Consider the following 27,331-nt stretch of genomic DNA (forward strand, 5'->3'; position numbering starts at 1 on the left):
CATTGTTCTCTGCCATGATGGGATTTGCACTGGTCCAGTGCTGGTCAAGTGGGATGGTGTAAGGTACAGGGATAACCTTTTAGGTTCATTAATCCTTGTGTCTTGTGCCAGAACCAAAACAGCTGACTTAGCTTGTGATGCCTGCTGTGCGATATGTTGTCATTAGAGGGTATGATGATTTAATATTATGTTAATGGGGCACATTCATAAAGAAAAAAACTGTATGATAACTTTATGGCCCACAATAGTTTTACCCCCCAAATGTTACCTTTTTGTACTTATTTTGCAGTTTATACCACTGTTTAGAAAAAGTGGGTACAGATAAGTGGGGGTGACTGTAACCTTTATGGTCCAACACATTTCACACTTACATTTAACGCAATACCTGAAATCTACCCCAGCTACTAGATTTTAGTGTCTGTCGCACATACTTTTTGGGTGCTTTACAATTATTAAGAGAATTGTGCATCTTAGTTCAGGCCCTTCTGATGCCAGTAGGCCACAGATTAACACCAGTATATAAAATGCCAGTTTTAGGCTAAGGCCCCATGAGACGTCCCACAGCAAAAAAGCGCTAGGGGAAAAACTGCGGTGGCAACGCTTCATGGTTCTTCCCATAGTGCTTTAAACAGTTGGTGGAGTTTTCCTCCCTAGACTTTCTGTTACAATTATACCTATGGGGAGACCGCTGGCATTTCCGTAGGTATAATTGACATGCTGCGATTTCCAAAACCGCACCGGTTTTGGAAAATGCAGCATGTCTGCATGGTGGTTTTTTACTGGAAAGTGGGCATGGAATTCGCTTTGCCCGTACTGTAAAACACTGTTTCTGTCCCATGGGGCCCCAGCCTTAAAGAGGTTTTCCACACCCAAATCGATTTTTTTTTTTTTTTAAATGTAGATTGTGAGCCCCATATAGGGATCACAATATACATTTTTCCCTATCAGTATATCTTTTTTTTGGAATATGGGCTGGAAATCCATCCAAACACAGGGAGAACATACAAACTCCTTGCAGATGGTTTTTTGCCCTTGGCAGGATTTGAACACCAGGACTCCAGCGCTGCAAGGCTACAGTGCTAACCAGTGAGCCAATTGGAAAAGGTATTTGGCCAATTGAAATTCCTGATAATGACACGTCCATGTCATACAGTTATTAAACCTAATTTGGTATGTCAGTAGCGGGTGTTTGCTGAAATGTTCTCCTTGTATTACAGCTCTACTGTTCTGAGGTCTGTCCCAATGGGCAGGAATACAGACTGCCACTCACTAAAGGTATTAGTGTGTTGGAAACTAACTATAATCCGTTCTGTGCATGGTTACAGGGTTATAGAATCACACTCGCACATCCATCATTTACACAACATTTATTTATTACTTTAGCATCATCAATAGCACTCCAGAAAGGAGTCCGCAAAACCATAAAGATTCAGATCCAGTTTTCTATGAAGTGGACACATATCATAAAAATAGCCTTTAGCTGCCAGATCAGAGATGAGATGTCTTTTTATTTGGCAGATGTGGACCAGGACTACCTAGTATTATGGTGAACATGGTATGGGTCTTTGGCCTCTTAAGCTGTGAGTTTTAGGGAACATTCAGTAGATTTCTAGGGGTTCAGTATGTCTATACTATTAGGTTAATGCATATTGTATATATGGGCGGAGTGTATACATAGCAGATAGTGTTATATTCTTCATGGAGCCCAGTCTGTAGTTATGATTCTGCAGGTTAAATCTGAAGCTTCTTTTTGTTATGCCACATTAGTGTCAGCTAACCATTGTTCTGATCCGTTGGACGACCAGAATTATGAATAGGCGGAAAGCAAAAGCAGAGCTTACAGGCAGAGCCCAACAGACCCCACTGACTATAATGGGCTCCTTTAGGTGTCTGGCGTTTTAAAACTGAAACTGGTGGATGAAATAGGTGTTTGTGCAGGACATTTTCACCTGCCAATTTCAGGCAGACATTGTGACAGAAAATCTGGTGCAAATGTGACTGTAGCCTTAGGCCCGGTCCACATCTGCATTTGGGTTTCTGTTCGGGAATTCTGCTTGGGGAACCCCCGAACGGAAACCTACATGCATAGAAAAGCGGTTACCTGGGAAAACACGCGGACCCAATAGACTATAATGGGGTCTGTGTAGTTTCCGTTCGGTTTTGGTTGCTTGCAGAGCTTTTCTCTCTACATGTTTGTTGCAGAAACTACACAGACCACATTATAGTTTATGGGGTCTGCGAGTTTTCCCAGGTAGCCCCTTTTCTATGCGTATAGGTTTCCATTCCGGGAATACCCAAACGGATTTCCCGAACAGAAACCCAAACGCAGACCAGGCCTGACATACTTTAATCTGGCTAAAATGGGTTAATGTGTATAAGGGCAGCCAGGTATCTCCATATGGGCGAAGCCTGATTTGTCCCTCTCTGCATAGTATGTTTCTCCGGGAACCAGATGCTGCTGAAGTGGTTGGAGTCTTTTGCTATTCAGGTAATAGGAGCAGAGATGCAGTTACCCTGCACAACCACTATACAGTCTATATACAGTGGATGGAGACCTTTTGTCTATTATTTGAATAGAAGCAGACTGCTTCCACTCCTTGTCCCCTGCAGCAGCATCTAGCGCCCTGAGGCTGCCAGAACAGCTGATCTGTGAGGGGTCTAGATGTCAGACCGTGACAGATCTCATACAGACGACCTATCTTATGGATAGTTCATCAATATGAACCATGCATTATGGTACAGAAAACCGCTTTAGGCTGGGGCCCCACGTGGCGTAAATGCTGCAGCAAAAACCAAGGCATTTTACAGTCCTTGTAAAGTGAATGGGATTCTAGTAAATCCCATTCACACATTGCAGAAAAATACCTGCAATGGACATGCTGAAATTTTTAAAAAGTTGCGTTTTTGGAAATTGCAGCATGTCAATTATGCCTATGGAAATGTGGACAGTATCCATATAGATATAATTAAAGTAGAAAGTACGAAGAGGAGAATTCTGCGAACTTTCTGTGAAAAGTGCTGCGGGGAAAACCTGGATACATTTCCGTGGCGGTTTTTCCCTCAGCAGTTTTTCGTTCCAGCCCGCTTATATGGGGCCTTAAAGTTCTACTTTATATTTCCATGTTATCTATATTTTAAAAAATAATCCTAAAAACCTGCAGTTCTGAGTCTGGCGACTAAGCCAAATTTAACAGCAGATTTATGCTGTATGATATGGTTGGAGATGTGCTTTAAAGGGTTGTGCTTTGAAACATGGAGTTGTAGGTTTGCAAGTTTGATCATACTGGTTTGTTTCCCACAGTGGGTACCCTCAATGTCAAAGGTCTGTGATAAATATCCCAAAATTTCCTGCTGGTTTATAAAGAAGAAATTATGGCTTGTTAATAGAAGGCAAAATGGCACATACTGTATTAAACCAAGCTGAGGGCTGCTATACTTTAAATACATAGGCAAAGGTTAATATATAGACTAATATCATCTGATCTGATGGCAAGATGACTGATATGGATACAACGTGTTACTATTGGTAACCTAGTTCGGTGCAATTCTAGGGGCGAGTGGTGAAATATACTGTACATTTGGCAATGCTGTTAGTAAAAGGGAAGCATTAAAAGATGACTGATTCCCGTGGGTGCTGCTTTTGCAAGTGCATTGGAGGCGGACCTTCATACTGTAGTGCTCTGGACACTGTAATGAGCTGCTCCATGGCCCATTCCCTCAACCTTGATTGACAGCTGTAGCGTCCAACCAGGAGACCATTACCGCTGTCACACCACGCTCTTTAAAGCTACTTTATGAAGTTGGAAAGTTGGATTCTTGATAACCTATTTGACTTACCATTGATCTAGCGAATATGATGAATGTCACATCTGTACCATAGGTCATCTTGTGCACAGCTGACTGCTGGGAAATATTAGTTACACATTTCAGTATATCTACATTGACGTCTCCATTGTTTTATAACATAGTAAAACTACACATGACGTTCACATTATAAACCACTCAAACGTTTCCCAGTATTCACCGCTTGTTATCAATGACAACACAAAATCTCACGTATATAGAAGTAGTGTTTGGCGTGAAGATGTTTTAGATGTACTAGGTGTTCTTTTATGAAGGCCACCACAATCCTAAACATTAAGAAAGAATGTCCACTTGTCCATGACCAATATTAATATGATCATAATTAAGTTATATTGTAGTATGCATAACTAAAAATACTTAAAGAGAATAATTTGGTGCACTGGGGGCGGCCCTTCAGCATTGGGTCGCTGCCCTTCCTGCTCAAGAAACATGGCTGATAACGGAGGGTAAGCTCTGACGTCATGGAGTGGTGCAGGCAGAAGATGGCAGAGCTCTGAGTGGTAAGAGCAGCGCTCCAGGGGGACCTAAGACCTGACCCCAGTGCACCAAGTGCCGAATTTGTATAAGACTTTTTTTTTCCTCCACATCTATAAAACTGACATACAAAGGTATGATATGTATCACTGTAATGTGCTGCGTAACATGATGGTGACACTTGAAGATGTTTGGAGCAGGTGACTGACATCCTTTAAAGGGTTATTCCCATCTCAGAAAATTGCTAATAAGATTAGAATTATGGCTTCCAAGTTCTGAGCAGCGTTGTGCTATACTGGTGCCTTAAGTCCTACTGTATATACCGTATTTTTTGGACTATAAGACGCACCAGACCATAAGACGCACTAAGGTTTTAGAGGAGGAAAATAGGGGAAAAAAAAAAATTTAAGGAAAAAAAATTGGTGAAATATTTAATAACCTAATAATATAATATTTCACCAATGTAAATAGAACCGGGGGCTTTCGGACACAGGGATACCAAATGTGTATGTGTTTCACAGTAATGTTTTTGTTTTATATGTATTCTAGGGATATGGGGGTGATTTGAACATATATCTATCTCTCTATCTATCTATCTATCTATCTATCTATCTATCTATCCGTCTGTCTGTGTCTGTCTGTCTTTCTGTCTATCTATCTATCTATCTATCTATCTATCTATCTATCTATCTATCTATCTATCTATATCTAATCTATCTCATCCATGGATGGAGAGAGACACCCTGCAGTGAAGCTATGCAAGAAGAGAAAAAGGGGCGGGCCAGACGGGTGAAGGAGGTGTGGTTTTCTAAGCAAACTTGAAAACATGCCTCTTTCACCTGTCTGGCTCGTCCCTCCTTCACTGCCTCTCACATCTTGCTCCGGCAATGAAGCCACACAGACAGGGAAGTAGGGGCGGGCCAGACGGGTGAAGGAGGCGTGGTTTCAAGCTTGCCGAGAAAACCACGCCTCCTCCTCCCGTTTGGCCCGCCCCTCCTTCCCTGTCTGTGTGGCTTCATTGCCGGAGCCAGATCTGAGAGGCAGTGAAGGAGGGGCGGGCCAGACGGGAGAAGGAGGCGTGGTTTTCTCGGCAAGCTTGAAACCACGCCTCCTTCACCCGTCTGGCCCGCCCTTACTTCCCTGCCTCTCATATCTCGCTCCTGCAAAGACGCGACACAGACAGGGAAGGAGGGGCAGAGCAGGCAGGCACCGTGCTGCTCTCCTTTTGATTCACACAGACAGGACACAGACGCTGCATTCGGACTATAAGACGCACACACAGTTAAATGGGAGCTAAAGAAACAGTATAGCAGGTTTTAGCTATGCTGTTCCTGAAACTGTGACACCATGGAAACAGTGTATCACCTGGGCTATGTTGTTGCGGTGGCTCCATTCATTTCTTTGAGAGTTATGGCAACAGTGTAGCGTAGCGCTGTTCTGCCGTTCCCATAAGTTCTGCCTTAGAGGTCCATTTTTTTTTCTACTTCAGCTAGAATTAGCCAAGATGGGAACAAACCCTTTAAGTCTCTCATTTATGGTGTAAAGTCAAACACAGCCTGACATACTGTATATAATACATATACAATGCTATTCAGAGATCATAGGAGATGTAGGAACAAAAAATAAAATTCTTCCATGTTTTATAACATACAATGGATTATATTGACATTGAGTGGGTTTTCCAGGGTCAGAACATTGATGCTCTATCATTAGAATAGGCCATCAGTATTGGTGGAGGTCTGACTCTGGGCAACCTAGCTATCTGAATGAATACACAACACGTAGCTCAATACTGTGCCATCTTCCTGGTTACATAAGTCTACTTGTACAGTGTTTGCTTAGACATGGCACTGCAATGTATTACACCTCTGTCCCATACACTTGAATGGGGTAAAACTGCACTTTCCTATATTACTACTAGTACCTATACAAGTAGTTAGAGCAGTGTACAGTGAATAGACCACAGTCCACGGGCAAGAGCTGCAATCTAAGTGGAGCTGCCTATTGTCAGACCCCACTGATCTAATATTGCAGGCCTGTCCTAAGATATGAAGATAAGAGAATTTGCTAAATGAAATCACATTTTACATGTTCTATACTATTACAGTACACAAAATGGTTCCTGCCAATGTGTGTAAGGAATGGATACATCTTCAGATGGATTTCATTTACAGCATATACCTTGCCTTCATCAAACCTGTATGATCACAGGGCTCCAATAATATGGCGGTACTATTACCTTAACATATAACCTTACATTAAAGCTAATGTTCTTTGTTTAACACAATGTGTTTTTTTATATATCATCCAGAGCTTCATTTTCCTTTTACAGAGCTCTAAATGCCCTCCATAGGCACAAGTTCAAACTAATATTTTGGTTGCCTTTGGTCACCAGTAGAGGGAGCATAAGAACTTACTGCATACTGTTGTTGTTGAGTTCAATGTTCAGTAGTATACAGTGAGCTCGTAAACTCCCTCTAGTGGTGACCACAATGTTATGCTTTTATGGAGGATTTATAAAACAAAGCTGCAAATCTGATGTAATAAATTATCATATTTTTTTAAATGCAAATTTAGATTAAAAAAAGAAAAGAAAAATGTACAAGGCTGAATATTCTCTTTAGAGTACCCTTATGATATAAAGGAGGTATTTTTTTTTTGTTTGGGGTGTGATTCCCCCACTGTAATACATGCTTATATGGACACATCAGAACTGATCTGGTACACAGTAAAATACAGAAACATAGGTTGTCGTATGGAGGAACCTATCTAGTTTTGTGCTATAATGCCAATTCTCCATGTCCATCCACCATAGTGTGCTTTCTCCGTCCCAGTACTGTACCAATAGGTACTATATACCTCGTTCAAAGTGCAAGTACTACACGCCTTAAAATGTGCACACGGTCCAACTAAGCTCTGCAGTCTTAAACATGTTCCAACCAATATATACATACATAATTATATATGTATACTAGAAAAATATTAAGCATGGCCCACATGCCTAAAAAAAGCTGTATCTATTACATTCTAAATTTACAATCTGTCAATCTCCTCCCAATCACGGTATAAAATAAAATGGAGTCTGTTTGCGTTGTAATTAGGCTGGGGAGTTCAGACCATACTGAACCTCTGGACTGTCCATGTAGTGGCTGTGAAGGATCCTATCCCAGTTCTAGGAGCCAGTCAAAAAAACTTGGTGTAGCCTCCCTCCTCTGTTCCCGCACCTTGCAGTGAAGAATGAGGGCACTGAATATATCCCCAAGTTTCCAGGACTTTGCTTGGACAAGCTGTGTGACTTCCAGGAACTTCAAATAAAAAATAAGAATTAATTAAAATAGCAGTTTATTATAGAAAAAGCATAAAACAACTGCATTCACCTCTTTCAGAAACGTCAGACCACCACGGGCTGCTGGAGACAAGGGCATTCTAGTCTCAAATAAGGCTGAGATGAGAGTACCCCTAAAATTTGAGAAGGAATCCACGCAAACACGGGAAGAACATACAAACTCCTTGCAGATGTCCTTGGAAGGATTCAAACCCAGGACACCAATGCTACAAATCTGCAGTGCTAACCACTGAGCCACTGTGTTGCCTTTCTAGAATACCCCTTAAATTGAAAGGGAAATGTCTCCTAGATCCTCATCTCCTGACCAGAGAGAAGTGTAGTTATAAAGGACCCCTCTCTCTCTGAAGTACCTGTTCTATCCTGCAGGCAAAAAACAGATTTCAATAAACACTGTGTAATATTTAATTTCCCTTGTGGTGGCGCTACAGGGAAATTGAACAATGTTCCACAATAATTTGCCCCAGACATTACAGCTGATAGCTGGGTTTCCAGAAGTAGGACTTTTTGTAAGCAGCTTATTCTTCAGGGACTCTTATAATGAATAGGGATTGGCCAAAGTGAAAACCTCCTTAAGGGTGCGCTCACACGGAGTAACGTGCCGCGTGATGTGGCACGTATACGGCGTGTGAGACTTTGAGCGCCGTAAAAGCTCACATTGATTTCAATGGGAGCCTGGATCGTATACACTGCGTTATGTTGCGGCCGCAAAATAACGCGGCATATACGATCCTGGCTCCCATTGAAATCAATGGGAGCGTATACGTGCCACATCATGCGGCACGTTACTCCGTGTGAACGCACCCTAAGGCTAAGGCCCCATGTGGCGTCCCACTGTAAAAAAGCGCTGTGGGAAAAGCCATGGCGGTAACACATCGCAGTTTGCCCGACGCACTTTGCACAGAAAGTTCGCAGACATTTTCTTTCTGCTTCAATTACATCTATTGGGAAAATGGCAGCATTTCCGTAGATATTATTTACATGCCACGATTTCCCAAACTGCAATGGTTTTGGAAATCACTGTGTGTCCGCACTGTGTTTTTTCACACAAAGTGAGGATGGGATTCGCATCCACTTTGTTTTGACTGTAAAACGCTGTATTTTTTTCTGCGGCATTTCCGCTACGTGGAGCCCCGGCCTTAGACCGAGGCCCTATGTTGTAATGTCAGTTATACCTATGGAAATACTGGTGGTTTCCCTATAGGTATAATAAGGGCAGAAAGTCCACAGAGGAAAACTCTGCAGACCTTGTGTGAAGAACTCGGTGCGTTTCTGCCGCAGTCTTTTCTTTCCCCTTCATGTAACAAGATGAGTACCTTCTGAATCCTGCTTTCCTGAGATTTCCTGAAGTAGACGGTGGGAATTCCTAGCTCTGATGCGGCGATCCACTGCAGAGTTATGCGCAGTTCACAATCGGAGCAGTCTGAATCCAGATCAATGTTTAAGACGGAGACTTCATGCTGACAGCTGACAGTGCCGACCGATAACCCCGAGGTACATTCTGAAAGGACAAGCCATTAGTGCCAGCTCCAGGTATTAATCATATGCCATGATAAGCCGCTAACAAAACATTATATAGGAAAATCAATGACTACAACAATGTAGATTGACAAAGCACACCAACCGCATTGTGGAAGTGTCTCAGTAGCTCAGTCAGGCTTCTGATCAGCCATATTGTACGCGTTTCTACATATATTATGCATATTTATAGGTATTTGCATACTGGAAGCTTAATCTGCCTTTCTTTGTCCTTGGGAGATAGGAAGATTTATTATGGATTTATTATGGATGAATGAAGCTCAGCCTAGAAGAAGCAGGATACACAGTTTGCAGGTTCTACGAGGTTGGATTCACATCTGCGCCCGGGGATACTTCGTTCTCCATTTGGGAAATCCATCCTCTATTCCGCTTGAAAAATGCAGAGAAAAGTCCTGCAAGCATTTTTTGATTGAAAACCAGGTGGACCCCATTATAGTCTATGGGGTACGTGGGTTTCCGAGGGTAATCGCGTTTTGAAGCGGTTTGGGTCTCCAAGCGCAGGTGTAAACCTAGAGTAACAGGCATTACACTTATGCTTTGTAAATATCTGCTTTATACAACAGAAGTATAGATGGAAGAACCTCTCCAGATGCATTTTTTCTTCGATTTTGAGCGGCCTTGAGGCCTGGTTCACATCTGCATTCGAATTTCTGTTCAAGGAGTTCACTTGGGGACCCCCTGAATGGAAACTTATACACATTAAAAAGCAGATACTTAAGGAAACCACACAGATTCCAGACTAAAATGGGGTCCATGTGGTTTCCGCACGAATCATGCGGAGAAAAAAGTGCTGCTTGCAGGACTTTTCTCTCCGTATGTTTTGTGCAGAAACCACACAGACCCCATTATAGTCTATGGGGTCCATGCGTTTCCCAGGCAACCTCGTTTTAATGCATATAGGTTTCCATTCAGAGGGTCCCCAAACGGAAACCCGAACGCAGATGTAAACCGGGCCTGATTAGTTTCAGGTTGAACACATTTGGTACAAACCACACCTGAAATTGGCTTAAGGGCCCCTTCACACGGCATAAGCGCGCCGCTCATTTAGACCCGTACACGTGAACGCTTCAAAACACATCCCATTCACTTCAATGGGAGCACGCATAAAGCCGGCTTTACGCGCGCTCCCATTGAAGTGAATGGGATGTGTTTTGAAGCACTCGCGTGTACGGGTCTAAATGAGCGGCGCACTTATGCCGTGTGAAGGGGCCCTAAAACTAGAACACTGTCAGGGCTCCTAGGAGCCTATCTATAAAACATACTGTAGAATACTATGAGAGCGCCTCGGAACTTATCTATCCAATATCTAGCTCAAGCTGTCACCAGGAAAGCGCTTAAAAGTGGTAACGGAAGGTGAGTATGGATGTTTTTTTTAATTTTTTTTCACTTTCTCTGGGCCTCCCCTGTTTATACTTTGGGGTCTCAAGAGATGGCGCGGCCATTTTATTTTGTTCGAGAAGAATCTCTATTTGTTCAGTTCATAGAAAAACTATTTGGAATTGAGTGCTGAAGGTAGGAAAGGGAATAAATGTTAGTATGTACGGTGTAAAATTATGTAACGGAACATTAAATGTGAGCTTTCCAATACCATAGGGGGCAGGATACAGGAAGTACTGCTGAGATAGTCATCTTTTTATGAATATGCAAATTAGCCTGCAAGTGCATCGGGGGTGGGCTCAGCTTGTTAATTTGCATACAGACAGCTGTGATGCAGGCAGAGACTGTAAGTGTCATTCACTACTAAGGCTGACTTTGGGCAGCAATTTTAGAAGACATTTAAGCACTTGTGCCTGTCTATAGGCAAATCAGGTACATCAGGCCCCACCCCCATTGCACTTGAAGCTGATTTACATATTCATAAAAGACGATCATGTCTATATTGCATCGGCAGTTGTGACCACAAAGGCTTGTGTCTGCTTCTGGCACTATCATTGGTTTGGAAGGTATTTTAGACCTGGCAGACTTCATTTAGATGTGAACCTTCCCATACTATAGGAAGCATGTCCTATAACAGACAGTACAGCCATGCCTTGTAAGTATCTGCTGGTATAACATGAGCAGCAAGGGATCAAGCTAGAAGAAGTAAAAATGAGTATCTATGGTGTAAACGTATTTTCCGGGCCAATAAATGTGAGCCTTCCAATATTACAGCCTGACAATGTGGCATGAAATACATTGTCCCCACCCCACCCCATCCTTCAGACACCATGCATCTGCCCAGGCCACGTGTGACCAATCTAGTCTTCAGCTTGTTTGTCCATACAGTAACTCACCATCTGCATTTTCCTCCAAATCCTTGGTCACAGTTTTTTCTGGTTTTCTTGAAAAGAAAGACAGAAGAGTTTACTAAAGCAATGCAATATTTAGGAAGTTAGATGATGAAAAGTTTGCTTGGAATGATAAAAAATGGTTTGCATCTGATCTGGCATTGTAACTCATTCCCCTTTATGGTGAGTGAGGCTGAGCTGCAATACCAGGCAAAACCTATGTATCAGAGTGGCGCTGTTTTTTTAAAAAAACATAAATAGCCTTTTTCTAATTCCTAACATTCTTTATCTGAGATGGTTGTATAGCAGCAAAAACATTTTTAATACTACAGAACAAAGTAATTTTGTGCCATTTTATCGGGTAGGTCATAGCCTTTGGATGTCATTTCCAAAGAATCCATATGTCAGGGATTTACTACTATAAGTTGCTCTATAATTTGGTGTATTTTTCTCAAATACAGAACTTCAATTGACTAATATGGTGAATGGAAAATAGCGACTACACTCCCGGGGCCACGTAAAGGGGATCCCAGTAACTACATAAATATAGCTGAATTAATAGGGCACTAGACTCTACATTTCTTACAAATATTCCTCAGGCACCAGTGTATAGCCAAGAAGGTATAGGATATATGTTATAAAGGCATTCATGTAGAAATCCCTCATACATAAGGAAACGGGGAATTATTTTTCCCATTCGTTAGGAACAGGCGACTACATTGTACTAGAGAACATAGTAGGAATATAGGGCGTGTGACCTTGTATATTAAGGTTTTCATTGGGAGAACATTATGTATCGTTCACTCATAAGACACTTTATATTATAGAGGGATCTGATCCTCTATATCAGACCTGGGCAATGTGCGGCCCGCGGGCCACCACCGGCCCTCTGACTGCTTCTCACCGGCCTGCATAGCTAGTTGAAGTTTTTTCAAGGACCTGTGATGTCATCACATCCTATCACCAGGATAGGCTATGACTCGTTAGTGGGCGGAACCACATGGGACTGTGTGCTTTCTGCAAGCTGCCAGCAATGGAGGCTGCTGGATGATAAAGAGAGAAGAGGCAGCATGTGTGAGCAAGAGGGGGGGACTAGGGGCAGATGTAGGGGGGAAGTTAAACTGAATGCACATGGAGGGGGGGCATTAAACTACTAGGGGGCAGATGTTCAAGGACCTGTGATGATGTCACCACAGCCTATCACCAGGATAGGCTATGATTCGTTAGTGGGCGGAGCCACACGGGACTGTGTGCTTGATGCAAGCTGCCGGCAATGGGGGCTGCTGGATGATAAAGAGAGAAGAGACAGCATGTGTGAGCAAGAGGGGGGAACTAGGGGCAGATGTAGGGAGGCAGTTAAACTGAATGCACATGGAGAGGGGACATTATACTAGGGGGCAGATGGAGGGTGACATTAAACTGGGGCAGCTGGAGGAGAATATTAAACCATGGGGGGTAGCTGGAGGGGGACATGTCTGCCTCTAGTTACCACCAGTTTAATGTCCCCCTCCAGCTGCCCCAGTTTAATGTCCCCTCTAGTTTCTGCTAGTTTATACTGGGACACCAGGAGAGGGACTTAATACTGTGGGACATTTGGAGGGAAACGTTATAATGTGGGGATGTATAATGTTAGGGTACCTGTAGGAGGATTTTACTTTGTGGGGCACATGGAAAAATGATTGAGAATGGGCGGAGTCAGCGGAGAAGTGGGTGGAGCTAAATTTGCCGCTGTGTGCATGGCCCTCTAGAACCGTTACAATTTCTCATGTGGCCCCATGGGAAAATTAATTGCCCACCCCTGCTCTATATCATAGATAAGGTAGTATAATTGTGCTGCAGCTTTTCTGGACTTGTAAGGATAATTCCAGAATGAGGAGCTGGATTACTGGCACACCTTTACTTATTGGTTATGAATAGAGATGCTTTCCTTTTATATGTACCCACAAGTCTGAGTGGTGGGGGTCTCACAATCACAAGAATGGGCAGGGTCACCCTTTTGGATAGAGACGTGGTTGAGCATACATACTGCTTCTCCATTTGACGTCTATGAGACTGATAGAGATAGCTGCGTACAGCCCTCATCCACGTCTGGCAGTCCCGGACTGTTGCGACTGTCAAATAGAGGACATAGGACCCTGTTCTCATGAATGGTGGGAGTCCCAGCAGTTGGACCCCCAGTGATCTAGCACTGGATTCTAATCTTATAGCAACCACTTTATGAAGTTAGTAATGTCAGAAAGTATAATGTATGCCATAACCTTGGCTGACCACTGATATCCAGAAACATACAGCACGTGTTTACTAATGCGCTTTATATATCTTTATTTAGTATTGAATTTCTTTTATAAAAAAATATAATTAATTAATTAAAGGGGTTTTCTGGGATAAGTCGTCAATATCTTAGTGTCAGAAAGCTCCTTTAAATACTGATGGTATAGGACAGGAGATGCTGAGCTGCTGATATGTTAATGTATTTGACTTTGGAGCGCCATCAAAAACGCTTTTACAAATACTGTCATAACCTCTACAGCTCTTGTACCCTGGACTGAATGTTCACAAATATCACTGCATTTAGTCATTTTAATACTGTCCTTGAGATGTTAAATAGAAGTAAGCTTATACTTGTGAATATGAAGGAGAGAAACACCTGGGAGAATGGCACGTACAGCGTACCATAAAACTTTTTGAGTGCAGTTCTAGACGGTGCCACGCCTCTTTGTCAAAATCAGAAATCTGTATAAAATGACTGCTATCCTGGCTGATGCAATCTACTGGGCCTGGGAGATTTGCTTGCTCTTCTGGGCATCCACAAAGTCACCCTTTTTTTCAGGAGCCTCTCAGACTTTCCAGGAGATTTGGCAAGAATGAATTGGTTTCCACTTTATCTTGGGTACTCTTTATTTTTGGTTCCCATATGACACATTTGTTCTGATTTATGTATAGTTAGGGGACCTTTGTTTTATATAAAGAAAAAATAATCTCTGTATAATGAAAAGTCCTACAGCTTTCTAATATACTGTACTTTTCTCCCATTTCATGATCTCAGCGGTTGGATCCCCAGTGATCTGACTCTTATCCCCTATTGATTTGTGAACCTCATTTTGGGTTCATCATCTTAGGTTCCCAGTTTGTTTTGGTAGGAACCACATTTTAAATTGGCATAAAAATAGTATAGAACACTCTTAGGACTCCTAGGAACCTATCTATAAAACATAGTGTAGAACACTGTCAGGGCTCTGAGAAACCTATCTATAAAACATAGTGTAGAACACTGTCATGGCTCCTAGGAACCTATCTATAAAACACAGTGTATGACACTGTCAGGGCTCCTAGGAACCTATCTATAAAACATAGTATAGAACACTGTCAGGGCTCCTAGGAACCTATCTATAAAACATAGTGTAGAACACTGTCAGGGCTCTGAGAAACCTATCTATAAAACATAGTGTAGAACACTGTCATGGCTCCTAGGAACCTATCTATAAAACATAGTGTAGAACACTGTCAGGGCTCTGAGAAACCTATCTATAAAACATAGTGTAGAACACTGTCAGGTCTCCTAGGAACCTAGCTATAAAACGTAGTGTAGAACACTGTCAGGGCTCCTAGGAACCCATCTATAAAACATAGTGCAGAACACTGTCAGGGCTCCTGGGAAACTATCTATAAAACATAGTATAAAACACTGTCAGGGCTCCTAGGAACCTATCTATAAAACATAGTGCAGAACACTGTCACGGCTCCTAGGAACCTATCTATAAAACATAGTGTAGAACACTGTCAGGGCTCCTAGGAACCTATCTATAAAACATAGTGTAGAACACTGTCAGGTCTCCTAGGAACCTATCTATAAAACATAGTGTAGAACACTGTCAGGGCTCCTAGGAACCTATCTATAAAACATAGTGCAGAACACTGTCACGGCTCCTAGGAACCTATCTATAAAACATAGTGTAGAATACTGTCAGGGCTCCTAGGAACCTATCTATAAAACATAGTGTAGAACACTGTCAGGGCTCTGAGGAACCCATCTATAAAACATAGTGTAGAACACTGTCAGGGCTCCTAGGAACCTATCTATAAAACGTAGTGTAGAACACTGTCAGGGCTCCTAGGAACCTATCTATAAAACATAGTGTAGAACACTGTCAGGGCTCCTAGGAACCTATCTATAAAACATAGTATAGAACACTGTCAGGGCTCCTAGGAACCTATCTATAAAACATAGTGCAGAACACTGTCAGGGCTCTGAGGAACCTATCTATAAAACATAGTGTAGAACACTGTCAGGGCTCCTAGGAACCTATCTATAAAACATAGTGTAGAACACTGTCAGGGCTCTGAGGAACCTATCTATAAAACATAATGTAGAACACTGTCAGGGCTCTGAGGAACCTATCTATAAAACATAGTGTAGAACACTGTCAGGGCTCCTAGGAACCTATCTATAAAACATAGTGCAGAACACTGTCAGGGCTCTGAGGAACCTATCTATCCAATGTCTAGCTCTCTAAGGCAAACACAGCTCTGAAGTTATGTCAAAGTGAAAAGTGACATCTGGCACTCTTCTTTGAAGTCATTGGCCCAGGGATCACCGCTGAGGCCTGTGATTGGGCATGGCGCACGTCATGATGCTTGGGTATACAGGTCATCACTGATGCTCATTGGCAGGCCTCAGCACTGAACCCAGGCCCATCTATAGGACTACAGGTCACAGGTTCCCTTTGGGAACCCCCAGAAATACCTTTTGATTAATATTATAATGATTATGATTTTCATGTTTTACCCCTTGCAAGTAGATCCAATCATTTCTATTCATTTTGTCCTCTCACAACATTATAATCTAATAAACTTCACTAGTTCACTAGTAATATCAGATATACTTACATGTCTGGTGTCGTGCAAGGTGGAACAATCTCCAGGAAGGCGTCTAGATCTACGACACCTATACTACTCCTTGTGCTGCCATTGCCATTACTGCAAGGAAAGAGCAGATACAAGGATTTATGACTTTCTTCTTTTGTTCTCAGCTTATTTGATTCTATTTATTCTTCTTCTAAAAATACATCTATTGCACTCTAAGGCCAAATAAATCTGCTAAACCTGTTTATCTTGGGTTAAAGTTGTAAAATTGTCCCCAATGTGACTCTCTATCAGTTCAGGCGATCTCTGTGCTCTTCACCTGCTCTGTCCCCTGTTTATTGAAGAGTTATTTCCGGAAGTCCCTTCGATCATCTGCTGTAATATTCAATGGTATATAATCCTGTATTTCACCTCTGCCTGATTACTGAACTATATCCTAGCATTTCATCCAGGCTGTATATTTTTTGCACTTCCATGTCTTCTTATCTGCACTAGTGTCAGTCTTTTGATCTTCACTGATTTTATTGGTGTTTCTGGCCAAGTGTTTACTTGGATCCACACTGCCAGTCTCCTCATGTGTCACAGTTTGTAGATTAATTAGTTAACGACTTAAATTAGTGCTAGTCTGAAGCTGTGCTTTCCTATATAAGTAGATATAGCTTATGGGGTGCATCTCATATGCGGGGGCATCTCATCTGCAGCATGCATCTTAACCGAAGTGCAGATTAACCAAAGTGCACTTATACATGGCACTTAAACAGGGCACGAAACAGGCTAACCATGGCAGAACACCAGGTAAATTTCAACGTAAAACAACAAGTTTTACCTCATGGTATCCTGTAGCTGCACTGTCTCTTACTATCTTAGCCATTGTCTTCCTGCAGATCTCTCCTCCATCTCTACCACCAGTACACACCATCCATATCAGTCCCTCTTTTCTTCCTTCTCCCATGTACAGCTCTCACACACTTTTCACACTCTTTAATCATCCCTTTATTTCTTTTAGCAGTGACACCAAACAGAAGCGCCCACATAAATCCCTGAACCACCTTCTGTCTCTGTCCATGTTACTCCTCCTCGCTGCTGGGGACATCTCTCCTAACCCCGGCCCTCCTTCCTTCACTAACTCTTCTTCCTGCACACATAGAAGGCCTACAAACCTCATCAATATTTACCGTGTTCCTTCCCCTCATCTCTCCCCTGTCTCCTTTAACTGCTCTCTCTGGAACGCCCGCTCAGTGTGTAACAAACTAGAATATATTAATGACTTATTCCTTAGTAAATCCCTCGGCCTGCTCGCCTTTACTGAAACTTGGATCCAGCAGGCAGACACTGCCTCCCCTGCTGCTCTGTGTCATGGTGGCCTACAATTCTCACATACCTCTAGGCCTGACAACAGGCAGGGTGGTGGGGTAGGCTTACTCCTGTCCCCACAGTGCATTTTTCAGTCCATTCCCCCGGTCCCCTCACTCACATTCTCCTCATTTGAAGTCCATGCTATCAGACTTTTCCGGCCACTCTCCTTACGTGTAGCTGTGATCTACCGCCCACCTGGCTCACCCTACCAATTTTTGGACCACTTTGCTTCTTGGCTTCCCCACTTTTTATCCAGTGACATTCCTACCCTCATCATGGGTGACTTTAACATCCCTATTGCCCCCCCTCACTCCCCGGCTGCCTCACAGTTTCTCTCATTAACCACTTCTCTTGGTCTCTCACAATGTTCTTCTTCCGCCACACATATAGACGGTAACACGATTGATCTAGTCTTCCATCGACTCCTCACAGTCTCTAAATTTTCTAACTCTTCTCTGCCGCTTTCTGACCACAATCTTCTATCTCTCACCATCAGTGCTCTCTCCCCTTCACAAGACGCCCCTATCCATCACACATATAGGAACTTGCGTGCTATTGACACCCAGCACCTCTCAGATACTCTACAGTCCTCCCTGTCCCCCATCTCTTCAATCTCCTGTCCCAATCTGGCCACCAGTCACTATAATGATACCCTCAAAAATGCATTGGATGAGGTTGCTCCCCCCTCCACTCGTAAAGTCCCACATAGGAGGCATCAGCCCTGGCACACGCCACAGACACGATTTCTTCAGCGCTGCTCTAGGTGTGCCGAACGTCTATGGAGAAAATCACGCTCACCTGCAGATTTCCTCCACTTCAAGTTTATGCTTAAAACATATAGCTCTGCCCTTTACCTTGCCAAACAAGACTATTTCACCGCCCTCATCTCTTCTCTCTCCAACAACCCTAAAAGGCTTTTTGAAACCTTTCACTCCTTACTCACACCCAAGGTGCAGACGCCATTCACAGACCTTAGTGCTGATGACCTGGCCATGTATTTCCATGATAAAATTGATAAGATCCATCAGGAAATTACTGCCCAAGCCCCAGGTGGCATTGACTCCCACACCTACGATAGTACTGATCCCCTCACCAGCTGCACTTATGACTGTCCATTCTCATCTTTTGAACCTGTCACAGAAGAGGAAGTTTCCCAGCTACTTTCTTCATCTCGCCCCACAACCTGCAGTAGTGACCCCTTCCCCTCACACCTTCTCCAATCTCTGTCCCCTGCTGTCACTACTTACCTTACTAAAATATTTAACCTCTCTCTCTCTTCTGGAATCTTCCCATCCTCCTTCAAGCATGCTGTTATAATCCCGCTACTGAAAAAACCCTCCCTGGACCCATCCTGTGCTGCTAACTATCGACCCGTCTCTAACCTCCCCTTCATCTCTAAACTTTTGGAACGCCTGGTTTATTCTCGGTTAATCCGTTATCTCTCTGCTAACTCTCTGCTTGACCCCTTACAATCTGGTTTCCGCGCTCTGCACTCTACTGAAACAGCTCTCACAAAAGTCTCTAATGATCTACTAAAGGCTAAATCCAATGGTGACTTCTCTCTTCTTATTCTTCTGGACCTCTCTGCAGCTTTTGACACTGTTGACCATCAACTTCTCCTCACTATGCTCCGCTCAGTTGGCCTCAATGACACTGCGCTCTCCTGGTTCTCCTCTTATCTCTCAGGCCGCACTTTCAGTGTATCATTTGCGGGCTCTGTTTCCTCCCCTCTTTCCCTTGCTGTTGGGGTTCCTCAGGGCTCGGTCCTCGGCCCCCTGCTCTTTTCTCTCTACACAGCCCCCATTGGACAAACCATCGCCAGATTTGGCTTCAGGTACCATCTTTATGCTGATGACACCCAATTATACACATCTTCCCGTGACATCACCCCTGCACTCATTCAGAACACCAGTGACTGTCTCTCTGCTGTCTCTAATATCATGTCCTCGCTCTATCTGAAACTAAATCTCTCTAAGACTGAACTACTACTGTTTCCACCATCTAACAGATCTGTCCCTGATATATCCATTGCAGTCTCAGGCCTTACTATAACTCCTAGGCAGCATGCCCGCTGCCTTGGGGTCATATTTGACGCAGACCTTTCCTTCACCCCTCATATTGAATCACTCGCACGTTCATGTCACCTCCACCTCAAAAACATCTCCAGAATACGCCCTTTCCTTACCAGAGATACACTAAAGACACTTATTGTCTCTCTGATTCATTCTCACCTTGACTACTGTAATTCCTTACTAATCGGTCTTCCCCTCACTAAACTCTCTCCTCTACAATCTATTCTGAATGCAGCGGCCAGGCTCATCTATCAGGCTAGACGCTACAGCGATGCCTCCGGTCTGTGCCAGTCGCTACATTGGCTGCCTATTCATTATAGAATAAAATATAAAGTTATTACTCTCATCCACAAGGCTCTCCATAATGCCGCACCTCCCTACATTTCTTCCCTCATCTCTGTCTACCGCCCAACCCGTGCTCTCCGCTCACTCAATGACCTAACACTTACATCCTCTATTATCAGAACCTCCCATGCTCGTATACAAGACTTCTCCCGAGCTGCACCACTTCTCTGGAATGCTCTACCCCGGACAATAAGATTAACTCCCAACTTCTACAGTTTCAAACGCAAACTAAAGACGCATCTTTTCAGACAAGCCTATCACAATTCCTAATGCACAAAATTGTCTGAACACTGTATAAGCAATGCCGCCCCTGCTACCTCTTGTGTCACCCTCTCTACCTCATAGATTGTAAGCTCTTTTGAGCAGGGCCCTCAGTCCCATTGTGTGAAATGACGTTCTTTGTTATGTATGTCTGTATCTGAACCCTATAAATTGTACAGCGCTGCGGAATATGTTGGCGCTATATAAATAAAATGTATTATTATTATTATTAAAGATCACAATCATTCATGTAGCATTGCTTAGTAATGAGAATGACATACTTCAGACACTCGTGTTTTAGGGCAATGAGGACCAAAATCCGCCAATACGCCCCCTGTGTAGACAAGCCCTAAGGCAGGTGTGAGAAAAGTAACAGTGATTTCCAAAATGTTGTTATTATTATTATTATTATTATTATTATTATTAACAGAATGAAGTTAATGAGCAAAAGAGAAATCTGAATCCCATTAATATTTGCTGTGACCGCCCTTTGTCTTACACTAGTAGACAGTTTTTGAAGGAACTCGGCAGGGAGATTGTTCCAGACATCTTAGAAAACTAAGCACAGATCTTCTGTAGGTGTAGGCTAGCTCAAATCCTTCTGTCTCTTCATGTAACCCCAGAAACACCAGATGATGTTGAGGTCAGGGCTCTGTGGAGGCCATATCATCACTTCTAGAATTCCTGTACCGAAGTGTGGTCGCATCAAATATTAATGAGATTTAGATTTCTCTTTTGTTTATTAACGTCATGATGTAGCTCGGTGGCTAGCACGGGAGTCCCAGATTCACATCCTGTCAAGGACAACATCTGCAAGGAGTTTGTATGTTCTCCAAGTGTTTTTACGTGGGCTTCCTCCAGATACTCTGGTTTCCTCCCACACTCTAAAGACACACTGATAGGGAATGTAGATTGTGAGCCCTATATGGGATGTCTGTAAAGTGCTGCAGAATATCATGACGCTATATAAGTAAGCTGTCAGGGCAATTTGGGATACTACAACCACAGGCACTTATGGACCAGGGATTTAGTGTCCCAAATCACCCTGTAATAAAGCCATATGTGCCCTCAATAAAATTATTCTCACCCTGTTGCTGTACTCCCCAAGCTGGCACAGTTCATACCCTGAAGTGTGTGCATACCCTGTACCATTGGCATTGAAGCCAGGGTCAGGGTGTACATCCTGGGCTCACTGAAGACCTGCACAGGCGTTGGGAGCGCCAGAGATGAAACTCATCTCTAGGTAAGTAGAAAGGTTTATTGTATTGTTTTAAAGCAGGGCAATTTGGGACACTAAAGCCCAGGTGTATAAAGACCTGTGGATGGTTTAGTGTCCCAAATTGACCTGACAAGTTCTGTTGAATTAATAAAAATAAACTATTATTATTATTATGTTAATATATTTTACTATTATTATTATTATTATTATTATTATTATTATTATTATTATTATTAATAATAATAATAATAATAATAATAATCATTAATAATAATAATAATAATATGTCTATTTCTGAAAGCATTCTTACAGCAATTAATCTGTGCCTGCCTAAAACTTCTGTGTATATCAAATGCATCTTATAGAGATTTCAATATTGTTTGGGGTCTGTGATAAGTTGGTAATATTTGCCATTAATTGCTGAATCTGTGCGGGAAATCAAGACCAGACTTGTCACAAGTGTAAAGTAAGGAGATGTATATTTCCAGGTATTTCTTATTGCACTAACAATTTTCCATGCAGTTTAATTCACGGTCTTGTTCACTGGGAAGCAGATACTGGCCGATATATAAATCCTGCTATTGTTACCTTGTAGATCGCTCACTCAGCTGTAGAAAACTGCTGGTGTCCTCGGGGTTTTCTTCGTCGTTCACGAGCTGTGACCAACTACCTGTGCTGTCCTCACTGCTGCTCAGAGGGGTTGGGAGATCAGATCTCGGCTTCATTTCCGTAGATCTCTCAGTAGTATTCTGCTTTGCATGGCATGACCTGATTGAAAACATAACGTGTTACAGGTCTATACATGATTTGGGTTAAGCAGGTATATACAGTACAGCTGGAACCAATTCTTATAGCTGCAATACATCTAAAATTGTAAAAAAATGAAGCAATTTTATAAGTGTTGAAAGGCAATTTTGATAGAAGGGTTTCCATTTGTCATGACACTTTATTATAAAGGTGTAATATGTTGACCTGGCTATGTGTGTATTTTTATAATTATGTGTACTTACGTGTATTGACATGTACCTGTTTAGTACACTTGGGTCTGTGTTTTATAAGCCATTGACCTGTATACATGTGGTTAATGTATTCTCTCTGCACTGTGTGACAAGATCTTGTCTCTCTTTAGGCAACTTTGAGACTTGCCAAACCTCCATACAGGCTCTGTGTTGCAGTGTGGGCAGAGTCCAGGGACATGCGGCACACCACAATCCTGCAGTGGCTATATGGCATTACACTGGGTATGATGCGCCACTTCATCTGTTTGGGTTTGGTGAGGTTACATATGGACACCTTGGTGCAGTCTTATAAAGTGCAGCCACTGTGTCACCTGTGAACTGTCTAGCAGAATTACTACTGTCAAGCATCACTCTTCATCAACCTCAGTGAGAATGGATGCAAAATGGCCATTTTCATAGTTGAGATATGGATACAGTCTTGGGAATATAGCCTAATTCTTGCAAGTAAAACAAGACTGTAAAGGAACTCTAAACATGGTCATAGGTATCTTGACCAAAGAGGAGGAGGAAGCAATATTGAGAATAAATGGCAGACATAAGATGAGAATGTTCAGCACGCAATAATAAAAGAGTAATTCCAAGTGACAGTGTGAAAAAGGGCTCACAAAATGATGGATTCCTAAGTAGTTCCCACCACCCTGATCCATCACCACTCCTCTTTGGACTCTGCACAGGTCCCCTACCTAGCTCTCTCCTTCCAGGTCCTTCATGACACACAAGGAGTGACCCCTCAGCAGCTTTGACTCACCATATCCAGTAAAGGATGAGCAGCATTTCCTGTGAGTCAAGATGGACCAGGACATAGAGACCAATGAGTGATCACAGACCAGTAGGAATCTAACCTGGTAGAACCAGTACTATAAATAAGACTATGTAGAGAAGACATTTTTCTTTTTGTATTAATAAAGTAGATCTAGTACCTCATGCCTGTATGGCAGATGTTTCTTCCTTCATCCTGTTTTGGAAAGTCATCAAGGCAACTGAACTCCTTGGTTAAATGGGCATCATCTTCTCCATCTGTCTCTTCCCTTTGCTCTGTCTCAATTTGTATCAAAGGCACCTCCAAAGGTCCACCGGAGGATCCAAGCTGGTGAAGTTTAGACCTATTTATAACTACACTTTCTTGAACGTCCACCGATTTGCATCCAGTTTGATTATTATTTTTAAAGTTTCCCTTATTTGTGCTCTCATATGAGTCCTGATGTTGGACTAGCAAAGATTTTCCACTCTGTACAATGTCCACAGCCAGTTTGTTGGCATATCGGTCCACGTGTGCTGGTGAACCCTTGGGTGATGATGATGCCTCTGCGTCTACACTGTCTGTTCGGTCTGCAATAATTTTATTCTTGCGCATCAAAGCCTCAATAGAACTGGACCAGGTTTCATGGATTAACATATCGGTTGCTTGGTCAGTCTGGCACCTTTGGTATAGACAAGAGTCTGACTTGCAGAGGTTTGTGGAAGAGATAGAGTTTGTAGGTTGAATGTTGAGGAAATCACGGGAGCCACTTCTTGAAAACCCATCTAGAGAGTTGGCTTTGACTGGTGTACTTACAGTCAGACGTGCACTAGATGATCTGGTACAGGGCATGGACGACTGGCGAAAACAGAAAGGGGTACGAGATGAGGGGGGCATTAAATTATTTGTCCATTCTGCAGTATTTCTGCTGGAATACATTTCCTTACTTTCTTTATCTATTTCCTTTAACATGTAGCGGTAGAACTCTTCCGTGATACTCTCAGTGCTGGACTGTTTGGAAAGGCAGGTGGGTCTCACATTCAAGTGGCTGTTTCTCCTGGAAATCTGTTGTAAAGCAGAATTCAGAATACTATTTGCATTTTTCCCAGCATAATAGTCAAGTAAAAGCTCAAATTCTCTTCCTTCATTTTCCATCTGATTTACCATAAATCTAGAAAATTCATCAGTGATACTTTCACAGCTGGACTGTTTAGACACAGAACTGGTCCTACTGAATGGCTGCCCTAACATGTTCCCAGGGCCTAATGTGTTGACAAGATTTTTGGCATCTAAATCTTCCTCTGGGATACTTTCATAGCTAGCAGCTTTACCTCTGCTCCATCTGTCGCAGTGTAATCTGTTCCGTGATAAGTTCTGCCCCTGCCATAGAGATTCTGCAACTGATGACTCAGATAAATTCATTATCTTAGAGGCCACTTCATTGGCAAAAGCACTGACAGGGTCGGGGGCATCATCGAGGTTGATGGACTCATCCACTACCCGGTTCATTAGCCGTTCTTTAAGCTCTGGGTGCTCATCTGTCTTCTTCTTAATTTCACTCAGTCTTGGAGGCCGGTGCCTTCTCACTACTGACCCACCTGAGGATGTATCTTTTTTCCTTTTCACAGTTCTGCAAGGCGTCAACAAGCACTCACTCCCTTTTGCCCATGCACAAAACCAAGGCTGCTTCCCATTGGAATTCTCCAGACATATTGCAGCAATTTCAGTGGCCATAGAAACCACAGTTTCTGCCAAGTCGTCTGCAAAGTCTGTTAAAGAGTAATTACTGATAGGATATTTTACTGGAAGTACGGCCTGAGAAGGATGCAACATGTTACTGCTCCCCGTAGATAAATTAAGAGTAAATTCTTTGGCTATGTGTATCTCGCCGAGGAGCTTTTCTTGACTTCCGGAACTCATCCCTCCATCCAGGCATCCTTTACAGTCATCGTCTAGAAGAATACTTTCCCTTGCTCTTTGATCATTGTGGTGCCGTTTGTAGCGCTCCCTCCTCAGGCATTGCCTACTGCATGGTGTTTTTACTTGATTTTGGCTACCTGCGGTGCTATAGGTCTCTACTGGGAGGGTAGTGCCGCCACTCACTTCATTTGAAGGCTGTTTTAGTGGAACTGGTTCAATTCTCTGCTCAGGGTTGCTACATAAAGTGGTCAATTGGCTTTTATGTCTGTGAGCAGGTTCATCAAGTTGACCATTTCTTTTCTCTAAACCTACAGATTTAAGACTGTCATCTAAGACATTAGACGGCAAGTCTCCACTTTGCACAAGATCACTCATCTTCTTACAAGTGAAATGCATCACATTGAAAAGAAGTTCAGTAGTAGTGGACACAAAATCGCTTGATGTCGCGGAGCAAGGTGGAACTTCAATGCCTTGCACTGTCTTCTCAGATGAATGTCTTAAGATAGTATCTGATAAGTTGTGTGCAAGGTCATCATTAACCACGTCACCTACATGAGCAAGTTTAGAAGAACTCACACTGTTCAGGATCTTCTCATTCATAGACTCTAGAAACTCTCCTACATTCTTATATTGGCAGGGACTGGTTAGTACCAGAGCTGCCTCTTTAAGAAGGGCTTTTGCAATGTTATCTTTGAGTTTTTCCATACTGGTTCCCAATGCAATGCTACAGTGTAGCGCTACAGCTGTTGATGCATCAGCGGCCAACAAAAGTCCACTAGATGTGGCGGGGTAATGGGTTTGTCTTTGCTCACCTAGGCCACAAACCGCTATGGCACTCGCCACCCGAGTCATCTCACACAAAGCAGATGGCACAGAAAATTCAGTACCCTCTATACCACTTGGAAATCCTACAATATCTGCGATGCGTTCTTCCACTCTGTAATTGTCTTCTGCATCTGAGTTTTCAATATGTCCTGAATTATTTGGATCAGAAGGCTGTGGGCTTGAAAGTGTGCCTATTACAGATGCTGCACATGCTAAGGCTACTTCTAAAGTACTCTGAGTGGAGCCAGTATCCTCATCTATCCAATGGTCAGAATTGTTTGCAAGATTCTCCTGCTCGGGCCAATGCGACTCATCGACCCATTCTGTCGGGCTGTCACAACTGTCTGGGCTCTGCACTATAACAATTTTTGGAAGGTCATTCCATGAGCGAGATGCAGCAGAAGAACTTTCTCTAGAAGTGAGCCCAGAAAGTGCAGAGTCACCGGCTGAAATGGAAAGAGCTGCCTCCTTGGTGAAAGAGTTGTCAGACTGCGAGAGCCTAATAAAAGCGTCCTGTAGTACACACTCTGCCAAATTTGTTGCATACTGGCCCGTAGTGGCAGGGTCTTCAAAAGACTCTGTGCATTGATCGCCCTCACACAATGTGCTTTGTTGTACACTTTCTATACGTTGACGCTCTTTCCTATCACTTTTGCACTCGAGGTTGTTTCCTGCCAGAGACGCTCTCCTTTCGTCAGAGTTTCTTCTCATCTCCGCCGTAGACTCAACAATGACATTATATTCGTCTTTTCTAAGATCTGTCCTTCCAGTTTTTTTGGTCTGAGAATTTTCAGCTACTTTTCTTTTCACTTTCTTGATATCGTCAGGAGGCTCTACAACAAAGAGTGTAGAAAAAGTAGGTCAGAACTTAAGTGGATCTTCAGTGAAGAATTTCCAGTATAAATGTAAAGATCACAAGACACATATATACCACCCGAAATTCATCTATTCATGTCCTATTATCTGCCCTACTAGAATCAATGACATATTTCGGAGAAAACGTAATCGGCTGCAAAGTTTCTGTATTTTATTTCACCGTTTCATGCTACATTTCTTCAAAATCCAGAATAATGAATGATATATGAAAGGGATATTGGAGCCTACGTATGGAAAAAGAAATGAACCATGAAAGATTAGATTCCATGAAAGATGAGTGAATTATGTATTCACATATAGTCTATGTCCCAAACCAGACTCAATAAATAATACTTTCCTAGGAACATGA

General features: G+C 42.7%; 1 protein-coding gene across 1 annotated transcript in view; it reads right to left on the reverse strand.

The window, feature by feature from the left end:
* Positions 1-7,020: 7,020 nt before the first annotated feature.
* SPHKAP (SPHK1 interactor, AKAP domain containing) overlaps positions 7,021-27,331 on the reverse strand; it is a 182,966-nt gene continuing 162,655 nt past the window's right edge. Inside the window, exons 7-12 of the mRNA XM_075269002.1 lie at positions 23,543-26,939; positions 22,192-22,371; positions 16,375-16,464; positions 11,494-11,540; positions 8,998-9,182; positions 7,021-7,643 (exon numbers count right to left, since the gene is read on the reverse strand). Coding sequence (XP_075125103.1) covers positions 7,500-7,643; positions 8,998-9,182; positions 11,494-11,540; positions 16,375-16,464; positions 22,192-22,371; positions 23,543-26,939 — 4,043 coding nt within the window. The 3' untranslated portion in view covers positions 7,021-7,499. The remainder of the gene's footprint in view (positions 7,644-8,997; positions 9,183-11,493; positions 11,541-16,374; positions 16,465-22,191; positions 22,372-23,542; positions 26,940-27,331) is intronic.

This window comes from Leptodactylus fuscus, chromosome 3 (genome assembly GCF_031893055.1).
Source record: "Leptodactylus fuscus isolate aLepFus1 chromosome 3, aLepFus1.hap2, whole genome shotgun sequence".
In the NCBI taxonomy this organism is placed as follows: domain Eukaryota; kingdom Metazoa; phylum Chordata; class Amphibia; order Anura; family Leptodactylidae; genus Leptodactylus; species Leptodactylus fuscus.